This window comes from Scomber japonicus, chromosome 9, assembly GCF_027409825.1.
Source record: "Scomber japonicus isolate fScoJap1 chromosome 9, fScoJap1.pri, whole genome shotgun sequence".
Taxonomy (NCBI): Eukaryota; Metazoa; Chordata; class Actinopteri; order Scombriformes; family Scombridae; genus Scomber; species Scomber japonicus.
In genome coordinates, this window is record NC_070586.1 from 3,117,296 (window position 1) to 3,143,403 (window position 26,108).

At 41.8% G+C, this 26,108-nt stretch overlaps 2 protein-coding genes across 2 annotated transcripts; both read left to right on the forward strand.

The window, feature by feature from the left end:
- The first annotated feature begins 1,962 nt into the window (after positions 1–1,962).
- On the forward strand, positions 1,963–11,966 carry LOC128364283 (actin filament-associated protein 1-like 2). Its single transcript, XM_053324816.1, has 13 exons — positions 1,963–1,998; positions 4,115–4,232; positions 5,250–5,467; positions 6,080–6,259; positions 6,385–6,471; positions 7,244–7,313; positions 7,396–7,649; positions 7,938–8,047; positions 8,130–8,247; positions 9,203–9,290; positions 10,978–11,144; positions 11,402–11,512; positions 11,868–11,966. The coding sequence occupies exons 1-13, from the start codon at positions 1,963–1,965 to the stop codon at positions 11,892–11,894; spliced, it is 1,584 nt and encodes a 527-aa protein (XP_053180791.1). The 3' UTR covers positions 11,895–11,966.
- A 9,400-nt stretch (positions 11,967–21,366) lies between these two features.
- LOC128364287 (piggyBac transposable element-derived protein 4-like) lies at positions 21,367–25,459 on the forward strand. Its single transcript, XM_053324826.1, has 6 exons — positions 21,367–21,533; positions 21,950–22,108; positions 22,263–22,427; positions 22,697–22,909; positions 23,319–23,475; positions 24,035–25,459. Exons 1-6 carry the CDS (start codon positions 21,367–21,369, stop codon positions 25,457–25,459), a joined length of 2,286 nt encoding a protein of 761 aa, XP_053180801.1.
- Positions 25,460–26,108: the final 649 nt, after the last annotated feature.

Sequence of the window (26,108 nt, forward strand, 5' to 3'; positions counted from 1 at the left end):
TAGCAGTCTGCAGGTTTCATATGCTTCTTCTTCTTCTTCTCTGCTTTAAACACACAGTCATGAATCTGATGCTTGCTTTCAGGTGTTCGAACCTCGGAGCTGATCTCCAAGCACGACTCATCTGTGTGGCTGAGGAACGGGGTGAGTCTACACACTGGACACTGGGCTGACTATGAGCTCATACTAACAGTGTTGTGTGTGTATATATCTTATGTCTTTGTTGTTGTCCAAAAACTATCAAAGACACATCAGTGAGTCACTCGGCTGCTATTTTAAGACAGTTGCTGCTGGAAGATATTAATAGTGTTTCTCTCTGCATTTCGGGCTCGTAGGCTCGTTGGAAAGTGACATCATCACCGTTAATCTACCGTCTAAACACGTCTGAGGGAGTATGAAACACTCTGAGGACCCGTTAAAAACATGCTGATACAAAAAGCACAAAAACATAGCAGATAAATACTCATTCTTTTCATTTTGAGGGAAGACCATTGAACTTGATTTGCATGATGAGGCCACGGTGAGGAGTGATAGACATGAAACCAAGACTAACCCCAGAATATGAAGAAGAACCACAAAACAGAGCCAGTAGAAAGACTCATTAATGAACCCTTACATCACTGTTATTGGCATCGGTAGCAGAGGTAACAAAGGGGGCAGCTGTGGCTCAGGAGGCGGGGGCGGGAGGGGTCGTCCATTAATCAGAAGATCAGCGATTCGATTCCTGGCTCCTCTAATCCAGGAAAGGTCCATGTACACAACAAAGGTGCCAATGCTGTTAATGTGCACATGCTTTTATTCTGAAATATCTTTATTCAATTTCTTCTATGTCAAACATCATGCAAAAGACATCAGACTGCAACACAATCAACCATATTAAACAAAAATACAATATGCATATAAATATACATACATATGTAAATCCCAGCCCATAAACAGCGCAGCACATCTCCCAACACTAAATAGTGTGTCCACAAAAAGAGAACATGATAATGATATGATCATCCTAGGAACCTATTCCCCTCTTATATGATTCAAATAATAATAATAATAATGATAATAAAAGCCTTTCAAACCACTCTAGGTGACTTTACAAGGCACATATAACTCAACAACAGCACATCAAACAATATAAATCAGACATTTAGTTTAAAGATGAAGAATAAATATGAATGTGACTACAAAGTGCATTAATATAATAAATAAACAAGAATGAAGATTGCATAGTTAGTGAGAGACAGAGTATGCCACTCTGAATAGGTGTGTTTTCAGGCTGGATTTAAAGGTGGAGACAGAGTCTGAAGTGCGAATGTCAGGTGGGAGAGAGTTCCATAGGCGAGGGGGGGGTTGGGGTTGGGGTTAGGGTTGGGGGGGGGGGGTGGGGGCAGGTCGGCTGAAAGCTCTTGACCCCATGGTGGTTAAGTTGGCAGATGGGGTGAAGAGCTGGTTGGCAGAGGAGGATCGGAGAGTTGGAGAAGATGTGTAGATGTGAATACGTTCAGAGAGATATGATGGTGCCAGGTTGAGAAGGGTCGGGGGGGAGTTGATGGTGCCTCCCTCCTTTCCTTCCTTCTTCCTGCCTGCCTTCCTTCCTTTGCCCTCCCTTCCTTCCTTCCTTCCTTCCTTCCTTCCTTCCTTCCTTCCTTCCTTGTACTTGTATTAGATTTTTACTTTAGTGCTTCCATGGAAACTTTATTACAAGAAATCAGCTCTGTTGTCTCCTTCACTTCACTCCTCACCTCGTCATACTTCTTCTTCTTCTTCTTCTTCTTCTTCTTCTTCTTCTTCTTCTTTTTCTTCTTCTTCTTCTTCTTCTTCTTCTTCTTCTTCTTCTTCTTCTTCTTCTTCTTCTTCTTCTTCTTCTTCTTCTTCTTCTTCTTGAGGTCAAAGGAAAGAAAAAGGAAAGACTTGTTTGGATGGTTTGGATCCAACAACAGGGAGCGAACAGGAGGAGGCTGGTCTACCATGTGGGTCCATAATGACAGACCAGGTCCTCCTGAGGTTTGGGAGGAGACGGCAGTGTGTGTGTGTGTGTGTGTGTGTGTGTGTGTGTGTGAGGGAGTGACAGGATGTACAGTGTTTACATATGAGGCCATCTCCTCTGCGTCTACCGTCCTATTGGCTGAGAGCTCTGCAGTGGGAGGAAGTGGTCACTGATGGCGGCCGATTAGCATCTGGTCTACGTGATAGATGGACAGAACATGGATACACACACACACACACACACACACACACACACACACACACACACACACACACACACACACACACATTTGTTCATATGCTACTAATTAACAAACCTGTTTTACATTTGCTGGAAACATTTAGTTCCAGTTGGGTTCAGTAATGTGTCGTTTAGTGTCGAGCTGAGTGAGAGCGAGCCGTTCATACTGAGCTCAGATCCTTCATCAGGTTTACTGTGGAAGTGATGGAGGATTAAACCTACAGTCCAACAAGCTAATATGAAGCTTCAGAGAGAAAGAAAGAATGATAGAAAGAAAGGAAAAGGACCAGGAAGAAGAGAAAGAAAAGACGGAAGAAGGAAGAAAGAACAGGGAGGAAAAAGATGAGTAAAGAAAGGAAACATGGATTTACATACAGACATTTAAAGTAGTTGTTTGGTTGGTTGGTGGCAAATTGCACCAGCCTCTCTATTAAAGGACAAGTTCACAGTTTTTCAAATGTATGTTAAAGCAGCAGTGAGAGATGTTTCCTCTCTGTAATCATTCCTCCTGTTCATACTGACCATTAAAAGATCTCCTTCAAATGTGCTTTCAGTGTAAAGTGATGGAGGACAAAGTGTGTCCACAGTGTTTCCACACAGTCATTTAAAGTCTCTGCTGATCAGCTTCTATTGAGCTTCAGCAGTGATTGAGCTATCAATCAATCAATCAATCAATCAATCTTTATTTGTATAGCACCAAATCACAACAGAGTCATCTCAAGGCTCTTTCCACATAGAGCAGGTTCTAAACCGAACTCTTCAGGTTTTAACTTTAAAGAGACCCAACATTCCCACATGAGCAACAGTGGAGAGAAAAAACTCCCTTTTAACAGGAAGAACCCTCAGAACCAGACTCAGAGTGGGAGAACATCTGCCTCGACCGGTTGGGGTTGAGAGGAGAGAGAGGAAGGAGAGGAGAGGAGAGAGGAAGGAGAGGAGAGGAGAGAGGCACATTGAAGGTCCGGGACTGGAATCTGTCATCCGGACGTCTCCAGGCTCAGATTACCTGTGAGACGAGGAACCATTAAAAGATCTTCTAATGTGCTTTCAATGTAAAGTGATGGAGGACAAAGTGTGTCCACACAATCATTTAAAGTTGATCAGCTTCTATTGAGCTTCAGCAGTGTGAGTTATTATAGTAACCATAGTAACCATAGTAACTATAGCAGTGTGAGTCAGTCATATCAAGTGATATCTGACACATTTACAGTGTTTGCATTAAAAAGCTGCTTTTAAATGTCTGTCTGGAAAGCTGAGTGAAAAACTGTGAAGTCATCCTTTAAAATCCTCCTCAGATTCAATTTAAATGCTCCATATTCTCCCTGGAGAAAAATATTTTGTATGAATGTTGCAGCTCGGCTCGCTCTGTTCCACGCACCTCACAAACAAACTTCTATTAACCTTCCTGTTGTCTGTTTTGACTGTTCCTTCTTTCCTCCCTTCCTTCCTTCCTTCCTCCTTTCCTTCTTTCCTGTGTCCTTCTTTCCTCCCTCCTTTCCTTCCTTCCTCCTTTCCTTCCTTTCTTTCCTCCCTTCCTTTCTTTCCTTCCTTTCCTTTCCTTTCCTTCCCTCCTTCCTTCTTTCCTTACTTCCTTCCTCTCTCCCTCCTTCCTTTCTTTCCTTCCTTTCCTTTCCTTTCCTTTCCTTCCTTCCTTCCTCCCTCCTCCCTTCTTTTCTTTCTTTCCTCCCTCCCTTTCTTTCCTTCTTTCCATCCTTCCTTTCCTTCCTTCCTTCTTCCTTCCTCCCTCCTTTACTTCCTTTCTTCCCTCCTCTCCTTCCTTCCTCCCTCCCTCCTCCCCTTCCTTCCTTCCTTCCTCCCTCCTTTCCTTCCTCCCTCCCTACCTTGACTCAAAGACAACAGGAGGGTTAATCATGATGTTTTGTGTGATGTCAGATCCAGCAGGGCCCCGAGGTGCCCCCCCTCCCACCCGGAGGCCTCGGCAGTGAGGATGATGAAGATACCTACGAGGAAGCAGAACCTTACCTGCCGAGCACGACCACAACTAATGCAGGTATCTACACAGACACACACACACACACACACACACACACACACACACACACACACACACACACACACACACACACACACACACACACACACACTCCCACTCTGAGTCAGTCCTTCCTGTTAAAAGGGAGTTTTTTTCTTGCTCATGGAGGAATGTTGGGTCTCTTTAACCTTCATGTCAAACTGACCCAGTCTGTTCAGACTGGGTCAAAACAGACGGGGTCTTTTCTTCCTTTCCTTCCTCCCTTCTTTCTTTCCTTCCTCCCTCCCTCTCTCTTTCTTTCCTTGCTTCTTTCCTTCCTTCCTTTCTCCCTTCCTCCCTTCGTTCCTTCTTTCCTTCTTCCCTCCTTTCCTCCCTTCCTTTCCTTCCTCCCTCCTTTCCTCCCTTCCATCCTTCCTTCCTTCCTTCCTCCTTTCCTTCCTTACTTCCTCCTTCTCATCCTTCCTTGACTCGAGGACAACAGGAGGGTTCAAATTAAAACCTGAAGAGTTCAGTTTAGACGTTGCTCTACACACACACACACACACACACACACACACACACACACACACACACACACACACACACACACACACACACAGGTAAATGTAAGTGTGTGTTTCCTCCTGCAGATAAGACGGATTCAGACAGCAGCCACTACTTCCTCCCTCCTTTCCTTCCTTCTTCCTTCCTCTCTCCTTTCATTCCTCCCTTCTTTCTTTCCTTCTTCCCTCCTTCCTTCCATCCATCCTTTCCTTCCTCCCTTTTTCCTCCCTCCCTCCTTCTTTCCTCCCTTCCTTTGTTCCTCCCTCTTTTCCTTCTTTCTTCCTTCCTTCCCTTCCTTCTTCCCTCCCTCCTTTCCTTCCTACTTTCCTTCCTTCCTCCCTCCCTCCTTCTTTCCTCCCTTCCTTTGTTCCTCCCTCTTTTCCTTCTTTCTTCCTTCCTTCCCTTCCTTCTTCCCTCCCTCCTTTCCTTCCTACTTTCCTTCCTTCCTTCCTCCCTCCTTAGATAAATGTAAGTATGTGTTTCCTCCTGCAGATAAGACGGACTCGGACAGCAGCCACTACGAGTCGTACGGAGAGGAAGAGGATGATGAAGATCTGGTGAAGGACCGAGCTCACTACCTCCAGTGGAGCGCCTCTCAGCCCTGCCTGAGGCCCACGCCAGAGTCCCGCCTCTGTGGATACCTGTGGAAGAGGAAGTGGCTCGGACAGTGGACCAAACAGCTGTTCATCATCAGGAACGACGTGCTGCTGGTGAGTGTCGGTCGGACAGGAAGTGAGGAAGAGGAAGAGGAAGAGGAAGAGGAAGTTAACTCATTTATTTTTAGTTAGTTAAGTTTATAAGAAAGATGAGAAAGAAGAAAAAAACCCTTCCTCCCTCCTTTCCTTCCTTTCTCCCTCCCTCTTTTCCTTCCTTCCTTCCATCCTCCCTCCTTTCCTTCCTTCCTTCCCTTCCTTCTTCCTCCCTGCCTTCTTTCCTCCCTCCTTCCTCCCTTCCTTCTTTCCCTTCCACCCTCCCTATGTTCCTTCCTCCCTCCCTCCTTCCCTTCCTCCCTTCTTTCTTTCCTTCCTTCTTCCCTCCTTTCCGTCCTCCCTTCGTTTGTTCCTTCCTTCCTCCCTTCCTTCTTTCCTCCCTCCTTTCCTTCCTTCCTTCTTCCTTCCGTCCTCCCTCCTTACCTTCCTTCCTTCCTCCCTCCCTTCCTTCTTGAAGTGAATGGACACAACATTAACAATACATTTATACTTTACAGATGTATTTAGAGTGACTTTACATCTCGTTGGTGTGTGTGTGTGTGTGTGTGTGTGTGTGTGTGTGTGTGTGTGTGTGTGTGTGTGTGTGTGTGTACCTCTCTGTGTGTATCTCAGTGTTATAAATGTGCTCGGGACCTGCTGCCCCAGCTGGAGTTGAGTCTGCGTGGCTGTCAGCTTGTCTACAAGACGAAGACCAACAGGAAGATCCAACACCAGCTGAAACTGGTCCTGCTGGGCTCAGAGACGCTGGTGCTCGGATACAACAGCTTCCAGCAGGCCGACGAGTGGAGGAAGGTCAGCGCTCAGACAACCTCCAGTACTGTTATTACTATTAAATGATTCATGTTGCTGAGCACTGTGTGTGTGTGTGTGTGTGTGTGTGTGTGTGTGTGTGTGTGTGTGTGTGTGTGTGTGTGCAGGTGATAGAGGAGGTGAGTGTTGGAGGTGAGGTGGAGAGTCGGAGGTCGTCATGTCACATTAGATCAAGCCAGCTGCTGTCCTGCAGGGTGAGACACACACACACACACACACACACACACACACACACACACACACACACACACACACACACACACACACATTTCTCTTGTCCCTCCCTCTTGATGACCAACTTACATATCAACTATAACAGTTCAAACTAATTTTAAATCTACTTTTTGTGGTAGTAGTTTGTTAATTTATGTCTCTTGTATGTATACATATACACACACATACATACACACACACACACACACACACACACACAGACCTTACTAACATGACGCACCATCACAGCTACCTCTTTCTATGCTGCTCTCTGGTAACGTGTGCTATGAACCTTTGGCAGCTTTTTTTAGTCTTAGTTCAGTTTTTTCTCTCCACTGTGTCTCATGTGTGAATGTTGGGTCTCTTTAAAGTTAAAACCTGAAGAGTTCGGTTTAGAACCTGCTCTATGTGGAAAGAAATAAAGATTGATTGATTGTGTTCAGACGAAGCTCAGCGACTGTAAACATTTCTAACCTACTTTCATTTCCAAGTCTTAAAGTTTTAAAAAACGCTCGCTACCTCCCTGAGCCCCCCTTAATCTCCCACCCTGACATGGAGGCAAGAACATTTAGGATTTGTGCCACTTCAGCATAAAATGTGAATTCAGCCACAGTGACAGAAACACACATCTGTAACAGTCACATCTGTTCAATACAAAAACTGATTCTCAATTACTTTAGGTCCATTTATCACAGCTCTTTATTTCATGTGCTTATGTTCTATGTTCATATGTTTGTTGTCTGATCTCTTCAGTCCAGTACAGTCCTGGTTGAGTCTGACGAGGAGAGACCTCTAACTCACTCCAGCCTCAAAAAGAACAAAGGTACCGAAAACTAGTTCCTAACCCCCTTTCAGACCTGAATCACATGCTTCATAGTGACCTCTGACCTCTGGCTGATTGACAGGCTTCCTGAACGTGCTGATGAACTGTCAGTGGCAGAGTTTACTGTGTCAGGTGGAGGCGGGACTCCTCAACATGTTCGCAGAGGAGGATGAGGACGAGGAGGAGGATGAGGAGGAGGGAGGGGAGGTGAGGAGGGAACGGTCACCTCAGTACACCGTCCAGCTCCGAGGGTGTGAGGTCCGACCGGGTCCCGACACAGACCGCTCCTACAGGATCACACTGAGCATGCACGGAGACCAGGTGGCTGTTCTGGAGGTGAGTCACTGCTGGAGGCGGAGCTAGTTTACAAATCTGCATCTGAAACGTAACTAAAGCTGTTAAATAAATGTAGTGGAGTAGAAAGTAGCATCACATGGAAATACTACAGTAAAGTACAAGTACCTCTAACTGTACTACAGTAAAGTACTAGTACCTCAAACTGTACTACAGTAAAGTACTAGTACCTCCAAGTAAATGTACTTAGTTACTTTCCACCACTGGTTACACATGTAAACTGGAGTACTGTGAGTATTGATTGTAAGTTTGGGTGTGAACATGTCACAGGTCAGTAGTTCAGGTGAAAAGGACCGATGGCTGCAGCTGCTGCGGGACGGAGCTGCCCATCAGGGTCACCATGACAACAGCAAAGCAGAGCACCCAGGTGGAGCTCTCAGGTAAATACATTCATCCTCCATCTGCTCACCTGTTGTCATGGTGATGAGGACGATCAATAAACAGGTTTTATTTCCTCGTCAGCGGTCTGCAGACGAGGAGGTTTCCCACCTCCAACACCTACATGGACGACCCCTTCCACCTGGGAGGAACAGGCCGAGACCCGCCCATCTACTCCAACACCTCCATACTGGAGCACATGGTACGACCCTTTACTAACAACACCTCCATACTGGAGCACATGGTACGACCCTTTACTAACAACACCTCCACACTGGAGCACATGGTACGACCCTTTACTAACAACACCTCCATACTGGAGCACATGGTACGACCTTTTACTAACAACACCTCCACACTGGAGCACATGGTACGACCCTTTACTAACAACACCTCCACACTGGAGCACATGGTACGACCCTTTACTAACAACACCTCCATACTGGAGCACGTGGTACGACCCTTTACTAACATACACATTATTCACATTATTCCTCAGTGGAGCTCCATGCATTGACACAAACTCAAAGGATTTCCACTAGAGGACGAAGGAACATGTCGAACTTTAGAAAAGAGTTTTCCAGTTTCAATTTGATGTTGTCACTAAACATCTTCTGAGTGTACAGCAGCCAAACCCCTGATCAGAGAAGAGAAGAGACTCATCAATATGTTTATAATCAAAATGATGTCTCCTTCAGTATCGTGTCCTCTCAGGAGCTGCAGGAAGTTCTAGTAAATGTTGTTGTGCCTCAGGTTTTACCTCTTTATATATATACTGTGTATATATATATACTGTATATGTCTTCATCATCTTTTAGTCTCCTTAACATGTTGACTACAACATACAATACAATATCTGACATCCATCTCTTACTGGCTTGATATTCTGCCTACTGGCTTTTTCAAAAACTGGTTTGAATCCTATTTATAGGACTTTGTGTCAAAAGGTAATTACATATCTGACAGGACAAAAATGACTGAGTTCCCAAAAGATTATAAAATATTCTTATAATTTTGGGATTATTTTGATAGTTTCTCTTTTTTCATCACACAGTCATTTCACACGCCAGCGTTTCACAGTAAATGTGAGGACTGTTTGACTCTTTGTGTATCTGTGATGAATGATTTGATCGGTGGTTGTTCGTCTGCACTTTCAGCTCCACAGCTCTCAGGATTCAGTTCGCTGCAGCTCCATATCGTCCAGAGACTCAGTGACCTACAGCAACACCGTCTTCACCACACACAGTGAGTCTCATCACATGAACTAACCCCAACCCTTCACCTCAAGCTCCAGGAGCCAGCTGATGTTTTTAACATGAAGCTCAGCCTCACTGACTGCAGACTGATGCATCACTAAAACTGTGCTGCTTAAATTGATGAATAAATAAAAGATCAGATCAGATATTCCTTTATTAGTCCCACAATGAAGAGATTTGCAATATTACAGCAGCAAGTGGACAGTAAAATAGAAGAGCATTAATAATAAAGAATAAATAATTACGAAAAACAATTTAAAAAATAAGACTAATAATCGTGACATTATTTACATTATTTACAGCAGAACAATAATATTGGTATTGAGTGGTAATATTCCAGATATTGTTATTGCACATATTAAAGTGCAAATGAGGTAATAATGAATATAGTCAACATATCTGACTTGATGTTACAGAAATAACACAACAGATCTCATGTGGATGTGCATGAGGCCGTTTAACCGGTGTGTAGTTTGGTGATTAGCGTCAGGTCCGTCTCCCTCAGTAACCACTGCTGAGACGGATGTTACGAAGACAGCAGCTTTCTCGCAGCTTGTCCATGTGAAGCCACCGTAGCTCAACTCTGCTCCACATATTTCACTCCTGACAACATTATCCTTTACTTTCTGGAAGCTTTTAAACCACGCTGGACTTTAGTGTGTCTTCGTCCAGTCAGCCGAGTAGCCGAGGTCAGCAGTAAAGATTCAGGATTGAGGCTTAGGCTTAGAGCTCCTCCTAGTGGCCGAAAGTGAACATTGCTCTCCAGTAGCTGTAAGCTAGTGAGTGATGTTGTTTGCATGATTGCCCTTTGTGGCAAAGCCTGATTAAAACTAACTGTTGAAATAGTTGTGTGTCTTTTTTACACAACATTGGCCATTGCTAATGATATATACAGTAATTAATCTAGCATACTTTCATTAAATAAATTCAATTCAAGCTAAAAATGTAAGAGTCTATAATTAGGCTACACTGAGCCTGATCTATTTATACCAGAGATTTTCTTAAAATGAAGTTAACACCTCTGGCCTGGGTCAGTGGTTACCTTGATTTGCATTTGTATAGCTCACAGCATCTTAATTTACATGTTTAAGCCTCCCCTATAATGAGGAGGGGGGGGGGGGGGGGTTATGGGGGGACAAAACCTGAACTTCCATGACAATCTACAGTACTGCTTACTGACGAAAACCCCACTTTTCATGCAGTGGCATCCTTCATACTAGACTACACAGCTCAACTCTTCATTAAAGTTTTTCAATGAAAACAAAAAAACAATAAAACTAAATGTCCACATCACATAAAGGTCCAGGTTATTCAGTTTTAATGACATCCCTAAAACCTCAAATGACTAAACTTTATAATGATAACATCACACTGAGGAAATAGCGTCAGTTAATTTAGCATAATCTCACTGTAACCTGCATGAATGCTAATTCAAAAACACACATATTACTGATTTGCAGATAGAAATAAAACAAAGTCACACCTACGCTCACAAAGGATTGGAAAATAAGTTTATTTTAGCTTACAAAACTCTTTGACTCTAGGGTAGTAAATTATTTTATCTCCCTGATTTGCAGTGATTTGTTCTGCTGACTCTCTCCTTAAGCATGTCCAATTATTTAATGCATTATATTCTACAGTTATAGAAAAGTTAATGTGCTGCTGCGTGTTTTCAGACAGGAAGGTGGGTGAGATGGAGCGAAGCATTCAAAAGCTGGAGCTGACTGGGAAGAAAGGGGTGCAGCTGAGGGCGGGGTCAGAGATAAACCTGGCGTCTGCCGGGAAGCAAAACAAACGCACCTCGTTCAGACAGTCGCTGGCCGTCTGCACTGAGCGCGCTCAGGTGGGACAAAGACAGAAATAACACAAACACAATACATCACATCATAAAACATCATCTTACGAGTAGAAATAACCAGCTGAGGATTCATTAGTGTCTCCATTAGTCCATCAGTCATTTTACATTACTGACCTCATACAGCTGTTATAGAGTTAGGAAGTTCAATACACCATATATATGAGCTCCACTCTGGGGTTGACTGTAACTTCTACTGGTCTCTTCTGGTCTCTTCTGGTTTGTGCTGGTCTGTTCTGGTCCAGGCGGGTTTCCTAAGTCCTCTGCTGCGACGGACGGCCTCGGCTAAAACCTCTCTGAGACGAGCTCCTTCAGCGCTGTTCATCGAGCACGGAAAGGTTTTCGAGAGGAGGAAGGTCAGATTCACACAGACGCTGTTACCTGAGTTCCAGCTCGGCTCTGTAGAAGCTTAAAGGACCAGTTCTCACATGTTTTAGATCTTTAACTACAAATCACATCAACTTTAGACGACTTCAGGTCTCTTTTATGATCAATAGAAAGATAATCTATTAGAGTCAACTTCAGACTGAAATACCCCAACAACTACAGAGACGTGAAGCGGCAGGAGATATTTCAGACATCCTTGATTCTTGATTTTTGTCTGATAGAAAAAACAAATCAGCTGCATATAATAAATCATTTCTCTGCAGCTACTAAATATTCAGTATATCTGTTATCCACTTAACTCTTCTGTCGCTGCTGTTTTCACAGGAATGGGAGACCAAAGCTGCTGCCTGACACCGACCGGCCAATCATCACATGCCAGCAAACACACACACACACACACACACACACACAACCACGAAGACATAAGGGCACAAACCGTCCAAAATCAAATGACATCAATATTCAAAAGTCAGTTTGAAAAAGAAAAGAGGGCAAAAAAAACCCCAAAACCTTCTAACTAATAAAAATCATCAGTTATTTATTATCTATAGTTTACAGATAAATGTTTTAATATTACATGATGTCGGATTAATGCACAGGAATGAGCACAGATCACAGGACGTGTTGCCAAATTCAGGAAAACAGTGTTGTGTGTATATTTAATATTTCCACATTTTCAGATTTCCAGACGTTATTGTTTTATTAGTTTTCTACATAATACACACACACACACATGCACACGCACACACACACACACACACACACACACACACTAATTTATTAACGTTTCAATTTCCATGTTAATCTGAGTTAGTTTTAGTCCAGTTAAAGTCTTTCATATTTCAATATTTTAAACAATAATTTAATTTTTTATAAGATGTTTCTCACAGAAGTAGATGAACATACATATTTTCCAAATGAGCCAATTATTATTTTCCTCCTTTAAAGATTTATGACTAAAACTCTTTATGAAGTCATGCATTGTTCTGTTTTCAGACTACAAGTCCCAGAATGCATCACTGTAAGAAACAACCAATCAGAGACTTTAGATTGTGTTGCCACGTAGCTGAAGGCGGACGAAGTTAGAAGTTGATCTTTGTAGAATATTCTAGCTCAGGGGTGTCAAACATGTGGCCCGGGGGCCATGTTCGGCCCGCCAAGGGGTGTGATCTGGCCCACCTGTGCCATCCTGTGTTCTTGTCCTTCCTTCCTACCTTCCCTTTTTCCTTTCTTCCTTCTGTCCTTCCTTACATCTGTCCTTCCTCCCTTTCTTCCTTCTGTTCTTCCTTCCTTCTTTCCTTTCCTTCCGTCTGTCTGTCCATCCTTCACTGTCTGTCCTTCCTTCCTTCCTTCCTTCCTTCCTTCCTTCCTTCCTTCCTTCCTTCCTTCCTTCTTTTTAATGATCCAGCCCACATCAGATCAAATTGGACTGTATGTGGCCCTTGAATGAAAATGTGTTTGACACCTCTGTTCTAGCTTCTCAAAACGTGTCTGATACGTTAACTATCAGTAAATATATTAATCATCTAAAGAATGACAGCTGTTAATAAAATAATGACAGTATTGAATAAACAGAAGCTTTAAACATTAAAACTAATCAGAGTTGTGAATTTTCAGAAGCACATTAGTTGTTTAAATGATTTGTGTTGTTTCCTTTAATCCCACATGGACTTCATGATGTTATTTAGTGATATAATTGAATAAGTTTAGTATCTGTTTTCACCGTGTACTTACAGCACAATGTCATCATTTACATATGATTACTTTATTGATTTATGTTTATTACCATGACCTTCATTTATCTGCATCAGTTTTATATTTACTGTATTTTATACTCAGGTGAATGTTTCTTTGTCCAGTTTTGATTAAACACTGATCTGTAAAATTATTTTATTAAAATATTTTTTACCTGAAACCGTCTTTTCTGTCTATCTAGTTTATTATTGTCTGTTTTATGTTTGCAGTCTATTTCTTGTTTGTACAGCCATGCTTTCGTACCACACACTCCATGTGACTTCCTGTTTGTTACCTGCGTTATCCTTGTGCCCTTTTGCTCTGCTGCTTTATATGATTTAATAAAATCATATAAATAAGTGACTAATTAAACTTAAAAGTAATTACTTAGACAAGTGGCATACACAGTAGTAGGGCCACTTTAAAGTGGAATCACTGAAATACACAATGATCTTTATGGATTTCAGTTGTTTAACATCCAGTATGACGTAAAACATACTCATACATGAGAACATATTACACCAATCAGTGAACAAGGAGCCACATTTATTGTTTTCTGACACTTTATTAGCAGTCAGTCATTTTATCCTGATCAAAATCACAACACACACACACACACACACACACACACACACACACACACAAATATGACCTCTTATAAAAATGGAGGGAGGAGCAGACAGATAAGAAGTAAAGATGAAAGTCCATGCAAGATCCATTTCACAGGCATCAGAACAGAAGGAGGAAAACAGTGTGAGGCAGGTGAGTGTTAATATCAGGACTGTAAATAATGATTACTGTCATTATTGATCAATCTGATGATTATTGATCACATTCATTGTTTAGTTGATTAAATGTGAAATGACAGAGTTTGAGGTGTTAAACGTTGTTTCCTGTTGTTGTTTTCCTGGTTTGTGCGTCCTCACAGCGATGTCACGTGACTCACTGCTGAGCTCTAAATAGAGAGAAGTCACAGTTAAGAAGCACACACATGTTTATCTGAAGTCTGTTTGTTGGATTTAAACCAGAGTCAAAGTTACTCTTTGTCATGACTAGAAAACACACATGGTTGTAGTTAAAGTCATGTCAACTAATAAGCTGCTACTAAGTTGAGAGGCAGGACTGGGTTTATTATACTGTGTATGTGTGTGTGTCTCCAGTGTTACTGGTTTACCTCTCAGACTCCAGAAGATGAAGAAAGAGGAGGAAGAGGAGGACGGAGCAGAGTCTGTAATATCCAGCTGTCCGTCTATGAAGAGTGACCGGTCTAAAGATCCTCCTCTAGTCTTCAGTAATGAACCTGGACCCTCAGACACAAAGTAAGAGACTGTTTCTACTGTAAACTGACCTGAAGATGATTCAGTTTAATGTCATTTAACCTAGTTTAACCTACATTATTAACACTATTCTTATATCATTCTGTGATGTTTTTGTTGTTTGAGCATTGACTGCATTCATTATGATGAATAATACTAATAAGAGTTCAAGTTCTTTATTGGTCACGGACACAAAGCGTACAATACAATATGTACACTTTGACGGTCATAGATTAGTTTATAGGTGATTAACAATTAATGAATGAAAAAATGTTAATAAAGATAATGACACAGTTCAGGGATCAACAACATGTATGTTTAGAGTTGAAGGTGCAGTGAGTGACTCATTTATTGCTGTTCAGTATTGTGACTGCATGGGGAAGAAAGCTTCTGCTCAGTCTCTCTGTTCTTGTCTTTAGGCTGCAGAGGTTTCCTCCTGACCTCAGCAGCCTGAACTTATGGTTCTGGGGGAGTGTGGAGTCCTTCTCAATTTATTTAGCTTTATTTCTGCAGTGTGTGCTGTAGATGTCGTGCAGGGTGGGTAGGGTGGTCCTGACCTGAAGATGATTCAGTGAGACGCTTTCATGAAGGTTGTAGTGTAGATATGAAGGAAAGAAATAATGAAGTAGCTTCCATTCAGCTGTAATCTCCAACAGATCTTCATGTTCATGTTAACCAGAGACAGAGACAGGGCTGCTATTGCTGTTTGTTTTTCCAGTCAATAAATGTAAAGTAGCAGCAGGTAACCCAGGGTGATATTTACTAAGGATTTACTAACAAGTCAAACTGTGTCTGTCCTTATTTACTAAAGGACTGCAGCAGCAGGTACAATGTTTGGTCTCATGTAATACAGACTGTGTCTTAACGTGTTCCTGTTCAAAGACACTAAATATGGGAGGAGGTCATGTAAATGTATAGAAACAGCCTGCTGCAGCTGATTTATCACTGCAGACTGACCACTGCAGCAGAGGAAACTGAGTCTGATGTTTAACATGACTTTTAATGGCTCAGAGTATCTTAAAGGAGCCTGTGCAGTTTTCTTGTTAACAGACTAAAGTCATGTTATCATTGACTTACTTACCAAAACACATTGTGTGTCTCCTTGTGGTCTAACTAATGTGTTGAATCCACTTCCCTCCTCATCAAACATCTATTTAAAATCCTGCATTGTTTACAATCATGTTTACTAGCTTACAGTCTTCTTCTTCTTCTCTGCCTTTGCTGGCACATTGTTGTCTAATTACTGATGAACTCCTGTGATTGTAGCAAATATTATTTAATTTTCAAATTGAATGTGTTAAATCTCAGAGCCTCGTACTGGGACCAGTCTGCTTCATCAGGAGACTCCTCCTGGCCCCAGTGTGCAGAAAGATCCAGAACCAGACCTGGACTGCAGACAGACAGTCAGACCAGCACTGTACAAAGTAAGACTGAAGATCTGTCTGCTGATGTCATCATCTCTGAAAACAGGAATCTACCTCCTCTATCCTACTGAACATTAACATTTAATTCTACCTTTTTTCTTCTCTTTCAGCAGAAAGTGGTCTGCGGGAGGTTTTAGATGAACATCAGATCAGTCAGAGCCCTCCTTCATGTGTGGACAGGGCAACAGAAGTACGAGGCTTCACTGACGCCCAGAAGGAGGAGTACTTCAGGAGGAGATTCAGTGATGAAGAGCAGTCCAGCAGAATCATCTCACACATCAAGACATCCAGGAGCCTCCACATCATGTGTCACATCCCAGTCTTCTGCTGGATCACTGCTACAGTTCTGGACCACATGTTGACTACAGACCAGAGAGGAGAGCTGCCCAAGACCCTGACTGACATGTACTCACACTTCCTGCTGGTTCAGACAAAGAGGAAGAAGAACAAGTATGATGAGGGACATGAGACGAGTCCACAGGAGCTGACGGAGGCTGACAGGAACCTTCTTCTGAAGCTGGGGAGGCTGGCGATTGAACAACTGGAGAAAGGAAACATCATGTTCTACCAAGAAGACCTGGAGCAGTGTGGTCTTGATGTCACAGAGGCCGCTGTGTTATCAGGAGTTTGTACACAGATCCTCAAAACAGAGAGTGTGATCTTCCAGAAAACAGTCTACAGCTTTGTTCATCTGAGCGTTCAGGAGTTTCTGGCTGCAGTCTACGTGTACCACTGTTACACGACCAGCAACACAAAGGTACTGAAGGACTTCCTTGGAGAAGACTACAGTCACTCATCTCTAGATGACTTTCTGAAAGGAGTCATGGAGAAATCTCTCCAAAGTAAAAATGGCCACCTGGACCTGTTTGTCCGCTTCCTTCATGGCCTCTCTCTGGAGTCCAACCAGAATGTCTTAGGAGGCCTGCTGGGTCAGACAGACAACAGTCCAGAAACCATCCAGAGAGTCATCAACAACCTGAAAGAGATGAACAGTGAGGATATCTCTCCTGACAGAGGCATCAACATCTTCCACTGTTTGATGGAGATGAACGACCGCTCAGTACATCAGGAGATCCAAGAGTTCCTGAAGTCAGAGAACAGATCAGAGAAGGAACTCTCTGAGATCCACTGCTCAGCTCTGGCCTACATGCTGCAGATGTCAGAGGAGGTTCTGGATGAGTTGGACCTGGAAAAGTACAACACATCAGAGGAGGGACGACTGAGACTGATCCCAGCAATGAGGAACTGTAGAAAGGCTCAGTAAGTCCAGATGTGATTAACATTATAAAGCAGTGTATATTAGTAGTTTAGTTCTTCAAATATAAATAATATAACATTATTATTGTAGTTAAAATAGTCCTCTTTCATGATAACATATGTTGTATTATATGTGTCATTTCAGACTTTCAAACTGTGGACTCTCAGAGACTCACTGTGACGTTGTGGCCTCAGCTCTGAAGTCCAACCCTCATCTGACAGATCTGGACCTGAGTGGAAACATCCTGTCTGATTCCTTAGTGGAGCGTCTGTCTGCTGGACTGGAGAGTCCAAATTGTAGACTGAAGTCTCTGAGGTCAGTTCACTTATTGTTTTTTCTATATATTCAATTCAAATCCTGAAAATGTTTGGTTCATACATTTTCAGGATTTGCTGAATTGTGTGCAAAAATATTCTGAAACTTTGAGTCACATAAATCAAGTGTGAGTCTACCAGACTGTCAAAGCCTCATATTAGCTTCAACTGAACGTATTACACAAACACACTCAGTCAGGTGTTGACATGAATATGTGTCTGAAATGTTAAAATCTGTTTTTCACTGTTTGTATTTGACAGTTTTTAACCTGCATCCTGTTGGGTTCAGCTGTTTGGAGTTTACATTTTCTAAACTTCTACATTTAAATCTTCTTCAGCTCTGAACAGATTATGAAACATTTCATCATTTCAAACATGAACTTTGTTTTCTAAACTGACTTCATTTATTCTTTATTCAGTTTGAGGCGCTGCTTGTTCTCAAAGTCCAGCTATGCTACTCTGGCCTCAGCTCTGAAGTCCAACCCCTCCCATCTGAGAGATCTGGATCTAAGTAGAAACTACTCCCTGAAAGATTCAGGAGTGAAGATGCTGTGTGGTTTTCTGAAGAGTCCAGACTGCAGACTGGAGACTGTGAGGTCAGTTCACTGACTGTTAGTATTGTTGATATTAAAATGAACAACTGAACGTAATTTATGTTCGTACTTAACTTACATCCATGAAGTTAATTTGTTTCCATATTTTCATGTTTTTACTGTTCAAAGTTAGTCAGCTCTTCAGCTTTGATCAGAGAAACATTTAATTATTTCAAACATGTTCTTTGTTTTCTAAACTGACTTAATTTTTTTCTTTATTCAGATTGATGGGCGGCAAGTTGTCAGAGATCAGCTGTGCTTCTCTGGCCTCAGCTCTGAAGGCCAACTCCTCCCATCTGAGAGAGCTTGATCTGAGAGAAAATGACCTGCAGGATTCAGACGTGAAGGAGCTGACTGATCTTCAGCAGAGTCCAGACTGCAGACTGGAGACTCTGAGGTCAGTAGAGAGTTGGAGTCAGTCTGTGCTGGTTTCAGCAGTTTAGTATTAAACACAGTCAGTATCAAAGCAAGGATCCAGTATTTCCTGAAGTAATGATGTGTTCATGACTCTCAGCACTTTATTTCCTCTGTGTACTTGAGTGAAATCTGCAGAGGAAACACACTTGATAGTAAAAGTGTGTGCAGGTGTGTGAGCTTGGAGCTCAGTGTGTTCACTCCAACACGTTAACATGAGAGCTGAAAGGAAGCAAGCTACGCTGCACAGCTGTTCCACTTCTGGTCTGAACAGGACTGAAGTCCCTGCTGCTCTTTATACTGGATGTGCTGCATCACTGACTGACAGCTGATGAAGTGAGTCTCACTAAACACTCATTTATCTCCTCTGTTCTTTCTTCTTCTCTCATCAGATGGTGATGATCTCTGTCAGAGTGAGAGTGAACTTCCAGGAGTGTTGAGAGAGGATCAGCTGGATCCTGATGATCCATCTGGAGTCTGGATCTGGATTTTGTCGTCTTCACTTAAGTCTCTTTACTGACTAAAATCTGAATAGTTATCTCTGGATTTAGCTGAAGTCAGCACTTTATAGATTTGTTATGTTAAGAGTGAAAACAGGTGTTATAAGTCAGACTCTGAGCATGGGCTCATATTCATCAAGCAGAATCACACTGAGAGATAATGAGGACTAAAACAAACCTTCAGCTGTTATGGTAAACTCCACAACTGCTCTCAGGTGTGTTTATTGTTAGAACAATGACTCCTTTACAGCTACACAAGACGGAATTGAATGTAGAACTGAAAACATGAATACCTTAAATAGTATGTAGTATTTCACGCTAAAAAAAGATAATAAGTTGCATCCTGTATATTCTTATGAGCATTTGATGTGTTTTAGTTGTTCATAATGACTGTTTTCATTATTTTTGTTGCTTATGGGTGGGTGTGTGGGGGGGGTGGGTGTGTGTGTGTGTGGGGGGGGGGGGGGGGTAGGTGTGAAAGCAATAAAAGATCAAATGGTTGGTTTATTATTTTAATACAAGTCAGGTCTTGTAACTGTGTATGTTAGAGAGGAATGTAGTTTTATTGTTTAGAGGCTCACTGCTCTCTACTCATTTTGGTTCACGTCCAAATTACATAGAAGCTCTGGGTTTGGGGACGAGCCGAACATGGTAAGGTGTTCAGAGTCATATATGACTTGGAGCTCTTTCCTGTGTCTTGTGTAACATATACATGTATACAGATGTATGTCTTGAGGTTTCCACTGGCTGTAATCATATAAGCTGATATGTTTGACCAATCATAGATCATTTCTTTGTTCCTTCAGAAACTACAATAGATGAGGTTTGTAGTTTGCTCATTAAGACAAGCTGATGTCACTCTGTGTCTGTTCTGTCTACTTATTGTATGATAATACATTTTTAATCTTCATCCCAGCAGTGTTTTGTGTTTTATTCCATATGTGTATTAAGTGTTTTCAGACAATGTCCACGAGAATATTAATCCATTCATAATAAAAATAAATCTCCTGTTTGCTATAAAGTGCCACATTTTGATATAATGAGCTTTAAAATGTTCAGCTCCTATAAAAGAAAAGACTGAAAGAACATTAAGTTTCTATTTTCGTACATTAAATCAGGATTATTGCTTCTCACTTTGTCCAAAAGACGAGCAGTAGCAACACATTTCTAAAGGTTTATAGTCTGTCTGAACTGAAGTATTTGATGATAGATGCCTGCATTTTGTTGGGAGGTGGGTGCATAGGCTGGATTTTCAAAATAAAGGCGTGTTTTAGGATGATGATCAATGTTTTCATGTTTTACACCCCTACTAATTAGTGAAGTATTAAAGAAAGATAACAAAAGTTTCACTGTGAGGAATATTCTTTGAAGTACAACAAAGGATGTCTATAACTTAATTAAATATCTGAAAGAAAGAAACAGGGTTAATAGCAAGAATCTGAGAGTTTGTTTGTTTGTTTTGTTTTGTTTTGTTTTCTACTAATTTAATGTTCTACACTCCAGGCCGGTAGATGGCAGTAAAGCGCCTCTAAGCTGGTCTGCAAAACCGCCAATCAAATTTGAAGAAGAAGAATTTGAGAAAGAAAGCTGCAGCATCGTGTCCTCGTTGCTCCTCTTTGTTAAAGCTTATTAGCTTGAGTGCATGTATAGAGTTGTGATGAATTTTAATTGCGTTATTTACGTTTAAACGACGCTAACAAACAGGACTTGACTGTGTGAGTAGTAAGTAGCGTCTTCTATCTAAGCATGTGCATGCCCGCAGTCACAGCGGTCCTCCTATCTTTAAATTCATGATATCCACACAAACTACACGTCTAATAAATACTGAGATTTCACAGATTCCAGCAGTGTAACTCCCTTCACTGTCCGACCAAAACTCACTGAATAAACCGTCAAAGAAAAATCAAAACAAACCTCCCATTGTAAATTTACAACCACAATGAAGCCTTACCTTCGCTGTTTTTCTGGTTAAAAGTTGTCTGATCACATAACATTAATAGTAACAGCTACTCTGATGTGTCTAGATCATTTTTAATCGATTCAAGCCATTTTCTATTTATTTACATGGAATATGGAGGATGAATAACAGTCAGCCTGCATGTTGTTTTTAATGTGAACACACGGTCTTTGTCTCCATCTAGTGACCGAATCGTTGTATTGTACTTTCATTAGATGGGCGAACCGTTACAGCACTGCGCAGAGTAGAGCGGAGTGAGAGCAACGAGAACAACGTTTTTACTTCAAAACATTGTTTGTTTTGGACAAAAACCATGTCAGAAGAGAAAAAACACATTTCCACTGTATCAGAAGTACTGGAACTTGTGACTAAAGACAGCGGGTCTGCCGAAATCCCCATTAATTCTGAATCAGACCTGACTCAACCTGAACCTGACATCAATGGCAAGGATTGCCTCGCCCAAGACACGTTGATGAAAGAGTAAGTATTCTTTACATCATCAATTACTTGTTTATTCCTGGTGTAACATTTAATATAGTGAAAACTCACCATCGTATATTCTGCGTTGTGTAATTTCACTGAACAGTCTGCTTGTGTAAAGTCTGGGTCCTGTCATAGCAGGTGCTCCGTCAATTGTTACAGACACCAGCTTTTCAACAGGGATCTTTTTTCTGCAAAGTAGTCCTTCACTGCATTGTTACTATCGCTGGAGTCGACAGACTGATACCACTGAATTGAAAACCATTCAGACCTGTTCTTGTCTGATTCCAGCTGTCACTCTTCTTGCCATAGTATTTGCACCAAGTTGTACATCGGCAATAGCAGACAAAATTTCTGTCAGTGACTGAATTTGTTTCAATTCCGACTTCGTTTCTTCCTCTGTCATGTTTCCAAAGTAAAATCAAAGATGATGATGATGAGGAGAAGCCTGATGTTGGGCTATCAACATCAATGGCTGCTCCCCCCCTTTCTGAATCAAACTACGATGACCCGATTCAACCTGAACCTGACATCAACGGCAAGGATTGCCTTGTCCAAGACACGTTGATGAAAGAGTAAGTATTCTTTACATTATCAATTACTTGTTTATTCCTGGTGTAACATTTAATATATTGAAAACTCACCATCGTATATTCTGCGTTGTGTGATTTCACTGAATCTGTTTGTTTCAATTCCGACTTTTTTTCTTCCTCTGTCATGTTTCCAAAGTAAAATCAAAGATGATGATGATGAGGAGAAGCCTGATGTTGGGCCATCAACATCAGTGGCTGCTCCCCCCTTTCTGTTGAAGCGAAGCAAGTCTCCACGCAAGTCTCCACGCAAGTCTGCAACTGTTCCTCAGCTTCCCATATTGGAGTCGATCCCAACTCAGCAGTATGTAAACTTTATATTATACTTTATGTTTATTGTATGACAACAAATGTTTATAGGCAAGATTTAGACCATTCACAAGGCATGTCACTCAAAATAACATGCTATAATATTTTGCTGTTTCTGATTACTATTATGACCTCAATATAAATCACTATATTCATATATTGTTACCTTTACGTTTTGAGTTACAACTTCAAAACTATAGGACAGAAAATGAATACATTTGTGTTCAAATCCTGAATTTCTTCTTCTGTGTCTTGTTTCCAAAGTGAAGATGAGGACATGGATGATGATGATGATGACTACGTTGACGACGAAGACTACACACCAGCAACTCCAATGAAGCGCCGTCGAGTTATGCCTGTGAGAGTGCAGTCTGCCGAAATCCCCATTGATTCTGAATCAGACTACAATGATCCGATTCAATCTGAACCTGACATCAACGGCAAGGATTGCCTCGTCCAAGACACGTTGATGAAAGAGTAAGTATTCTTTACATCATCAATTACTTGTTTATTCCTGGTGTAACATTTAATATAGTGAAAACTCACCATCGTATATTCTACATTGTGTAATTTCACTGAACAGTCTGCTTGTGTAAAGTCTGGGTCCTGTCATAGCAGGTGCTCCGTCAATTGTTACAGACACCAGCTTTTCAACAGGGATCTTTTTTCTGCAAAGTAGTCCTTCACTGCATTGTTAATATCGCTGGAGTCGACAGACTGATACCACTGAATTGAAAACCATTCAGACCTGTTCTTGTCTGATTCCAGCTGTCACTCTTCTTGCCATAGTATTTGTTGTACATCGGCAATAGCAGACAGAATTTCTGTCAGTGACTGAATTTGTTTCAATTCCGACTTTTTTTCTTCCTCTGTCATGTTTCCAAAGTAAAATCAAAGATGATGATGATGAGAAGAAGCCTGATGTTGGGCCATCAACATCAATGGCTGCTCCCCCCTTTCTGTTGAAGCGAGGCAAGTCTCCACGCAAGTCTGCAACTGTTCCTCAGCTTCCTGTGTTGGAGTCGATCCCAACTCAGCAGTATGTAAACTTTATATTATACTTTATGTTTATTGTATGACAACAAATGTTTATAGGCAAGATTTAGACCATTCACAAGGCATGTCACTCAAAATAACATGCTATAATATTTTGCAGTTTCTGATTACTATTATGACCTCAATATAAATCACTATATTCATATATTGTTACCTTTACGTTTTGAGTTATAACTTCAAAACTATAGGCCAGAAAAATCCTGACTTTCTTCTTCTGTGTCTTATTTCCAAAGTGAAGATGAGGACATGGAGGATGATGATGATGATGATGATGATGATGATTATAATGATGATGATTATGATGATGAGGATGACGATGATGATGATGATGATGATGACTACGTTGAGGACGAAGACTACACACCAGCAACTCCAATGAAGCGCTGTCGAGTTGTGCCTGTGAGAGTGAGAGAAGATGGAGAAGAAAGGTGGCATAACAGAGAAGAGAGTGATCAGAGACCAGACCCTCTCAGGTTCATGCCCGTCAGGCAGCCAGGCCCCACATTTGACACCACCGCCTCATGGTCTCCCCTTTCCCTTTTCCAGCTGTTTTTTAGCACCCCTGTTGTCCGCACCATCATCACAAATACTAACGCAAATGCTGCCAAGAGACTGAAGGCTGGATTGAAGTTTGTTTGGAAACGTCTGACAGTCAGTGATTTTTACATTTTCCTGTCCATCATCATCTTCACAGGGCTTGTAAAAGTGCATGACAGGGGAGACTACTGGAGGAAGGAATGGCCATACCACTTCAGATTCCCTGCTAATACTATGTCAAGAGATCGATTTGAATGTATTTTATGGTCCCTGCACATGAGCGACCCAGCAGAAGACGAAGAAAACGACCGCAAAAGGAACACTGCAGGGTATGACAGGCTGTTCAGGATCAAGCCCCTGTACACTGATATTGTCAATGCCTGCCAAGCACTATTCCAGCCTTATCGGAACATTGCCATTGATGAAAGGATGGTGGCATCTAAGGCTCGTATAAGTATGAAGCAGTACATGAAGGCAAAGCCCATAAAGTGGGGGTACAAGTTATTTGTCCTTGCAGACTCCTTAACAGCTTACACATGGAATTTTTTTGTCTATGAAGGGAAGACACAAATGCACATTCCAGGACAAGGTCTGAGCTACACATCAGTCATGAACCTTATGTCATTCCCTCTTCTTGGTCGAGGGTACACACTGTTTGTTGACAACTTCTACTCTAGCCCTGCCCTCTTTGAGGAATTGTCCAGACAAAACACCGGTGCATGTGGGACAATCAGAAAAAACCTAACTAGCTTTCCAAAGACCACACACAATGACCTGCCAAAAAATGCAAAAAGGGGAGATATGCGGTGGATCCGCCAAAATAAACTGTTATTCATAAAATGGATGGACACACGTGAAGTGTCCGTTGTATCCACTGTGCACAAAGTATTCAGTGGGCAAACTGTGAAGAGGAGAGTGAAGGAAAATGGTGAGTGGAAAATCACGAATGTGCCCATTCCTGATCCCATTCTTGACTATAATCACAACATGGGTGGTGTGGATGTTTCTGATGCTTTGATTGGCTACTACACTGTGCATCACAAAACTATGAAATGGTATAAGACCTTCTTCTATCATTTTATGGACATTGCTGTGGTCAACAGCTTCATTCTCTATAAGGAACTGTACAAAAAGAAGAATCCCGACATGAAAAAGCCCCTCACCCAAAAGCGCTTCAGGGAGAAGCTTGCTGCAGAGATGCTTGAGTTTGCCAAAGCCTCACCATCATCTCCACCTTCATCACCAACACCAGCAACAACCTGCATGCCTGCATACTATGGAGACGATGGCACCCAATCCAGGAGGTACTGCAAAAGGTGCCACGATGCTGGCAGCAAAAGGGTGAAGACGCCTTTATACTGCATGAAGTGCCAGGTCCCTCTGTGCCTCACCTCTAAGAGAAACTGCTTCTTGGATTGGCACAATTCACACTGAACGTTTCTCACTTCTATGGCCCTTGGTCTTACTATGGTCTCACACACACACACGCACACACACACACACACACACACACACACACACTCTGTGAGTCTGTCCTGCCCTGTCGGCCCATCGTTTGCAGGGACAAAGTCTGGGGTGGGGTGCTACCAGAACACTCCCAGTTCAGCTGATGGTTTCTCACTGTGCTTGAATGAGGGAGGAAATCTTGGACAATCCCAAACAAACAAATATGACGTTATTTGCGTAACATGAAGTTCTTCAATTATTATAAATAAATTGGGCGGATAAAAAAAATAAATCAGTTTCATGCACGCTAACTGCCTGACCTCTCATGCTAACACAAAGCTAATAGGAGGTCTTTTTTTGGGTTATTTTTGGCCAGTTACGAGTGATTTCCTGCTCTCAGACATTTGATAAACACGAGCCCAGATGTGACAGATTTGATGTTTGCAAATTGAATTCAGTTAATTTTGAAAGAATATTTCATTGTTCCAGAAAAACCTGCATGCACAAGTTTTGATGATCATTAAATCAGCAGCTTGTCCCAGTGCTGTTTTCACCATTAAAACATTAAAATAATATCTATGAAACTAACACAGAACACTGCTGCTGTCACACTTTAACTAACAATCAGTTTTAGGAT

What these genes read in the sequence shown, in the direction of transcription:
- LOC128364283 (XM_053324816.1), top strand. Translation starts at nt 1,963, where the DNA reads ATGTGGGTCCATAATGACAGACCAGGTCCTCCTGAG. An exon ending in AGGCCGACGAGTGGAGGAAG is followed by an intron (nt 6,260 to 6,384) that starts GTCAGCGCTCAG and finishes GTGTGTGTGCAG; the next exon opens with GTGATAGAGGAGGTGAGTGT. An exon ending in TCTGCACTGAGCGCGCTCAG is followed by an intron (nt 11,145 to 11,401) that starts GTGGGACAAAGA and finishes GTTCTGGTCCAG; the next exon opens with GCGGGTTTCCTAAGTCCTCT.
- LOC128364287 (XM_053324826.1), top strand. Translation starts at nt 21,367, where the DNA reads ATGTCAGAAGAGAAAAAACACATTTCCACTGTATCAGAAGTACTGGAA. An exon ending in CAAGACACGTTGATGAAAGA is followed by an intron (nt 22,109 to 22,262) that starts GTAAGTATTCTT and finishes ATGTTTCCAAAG; the next exon opens with TAAAATCAAAGATGATGATG. An exon ending in CAAGACACGTTGATGAAAGA is followed by an intron (nt 22,910 to 23,318) that starts GTAAGTATTCTT and finishes ATGTTTCCAAAG; the next exon opens with TAAAATCAAAGATGATGATG.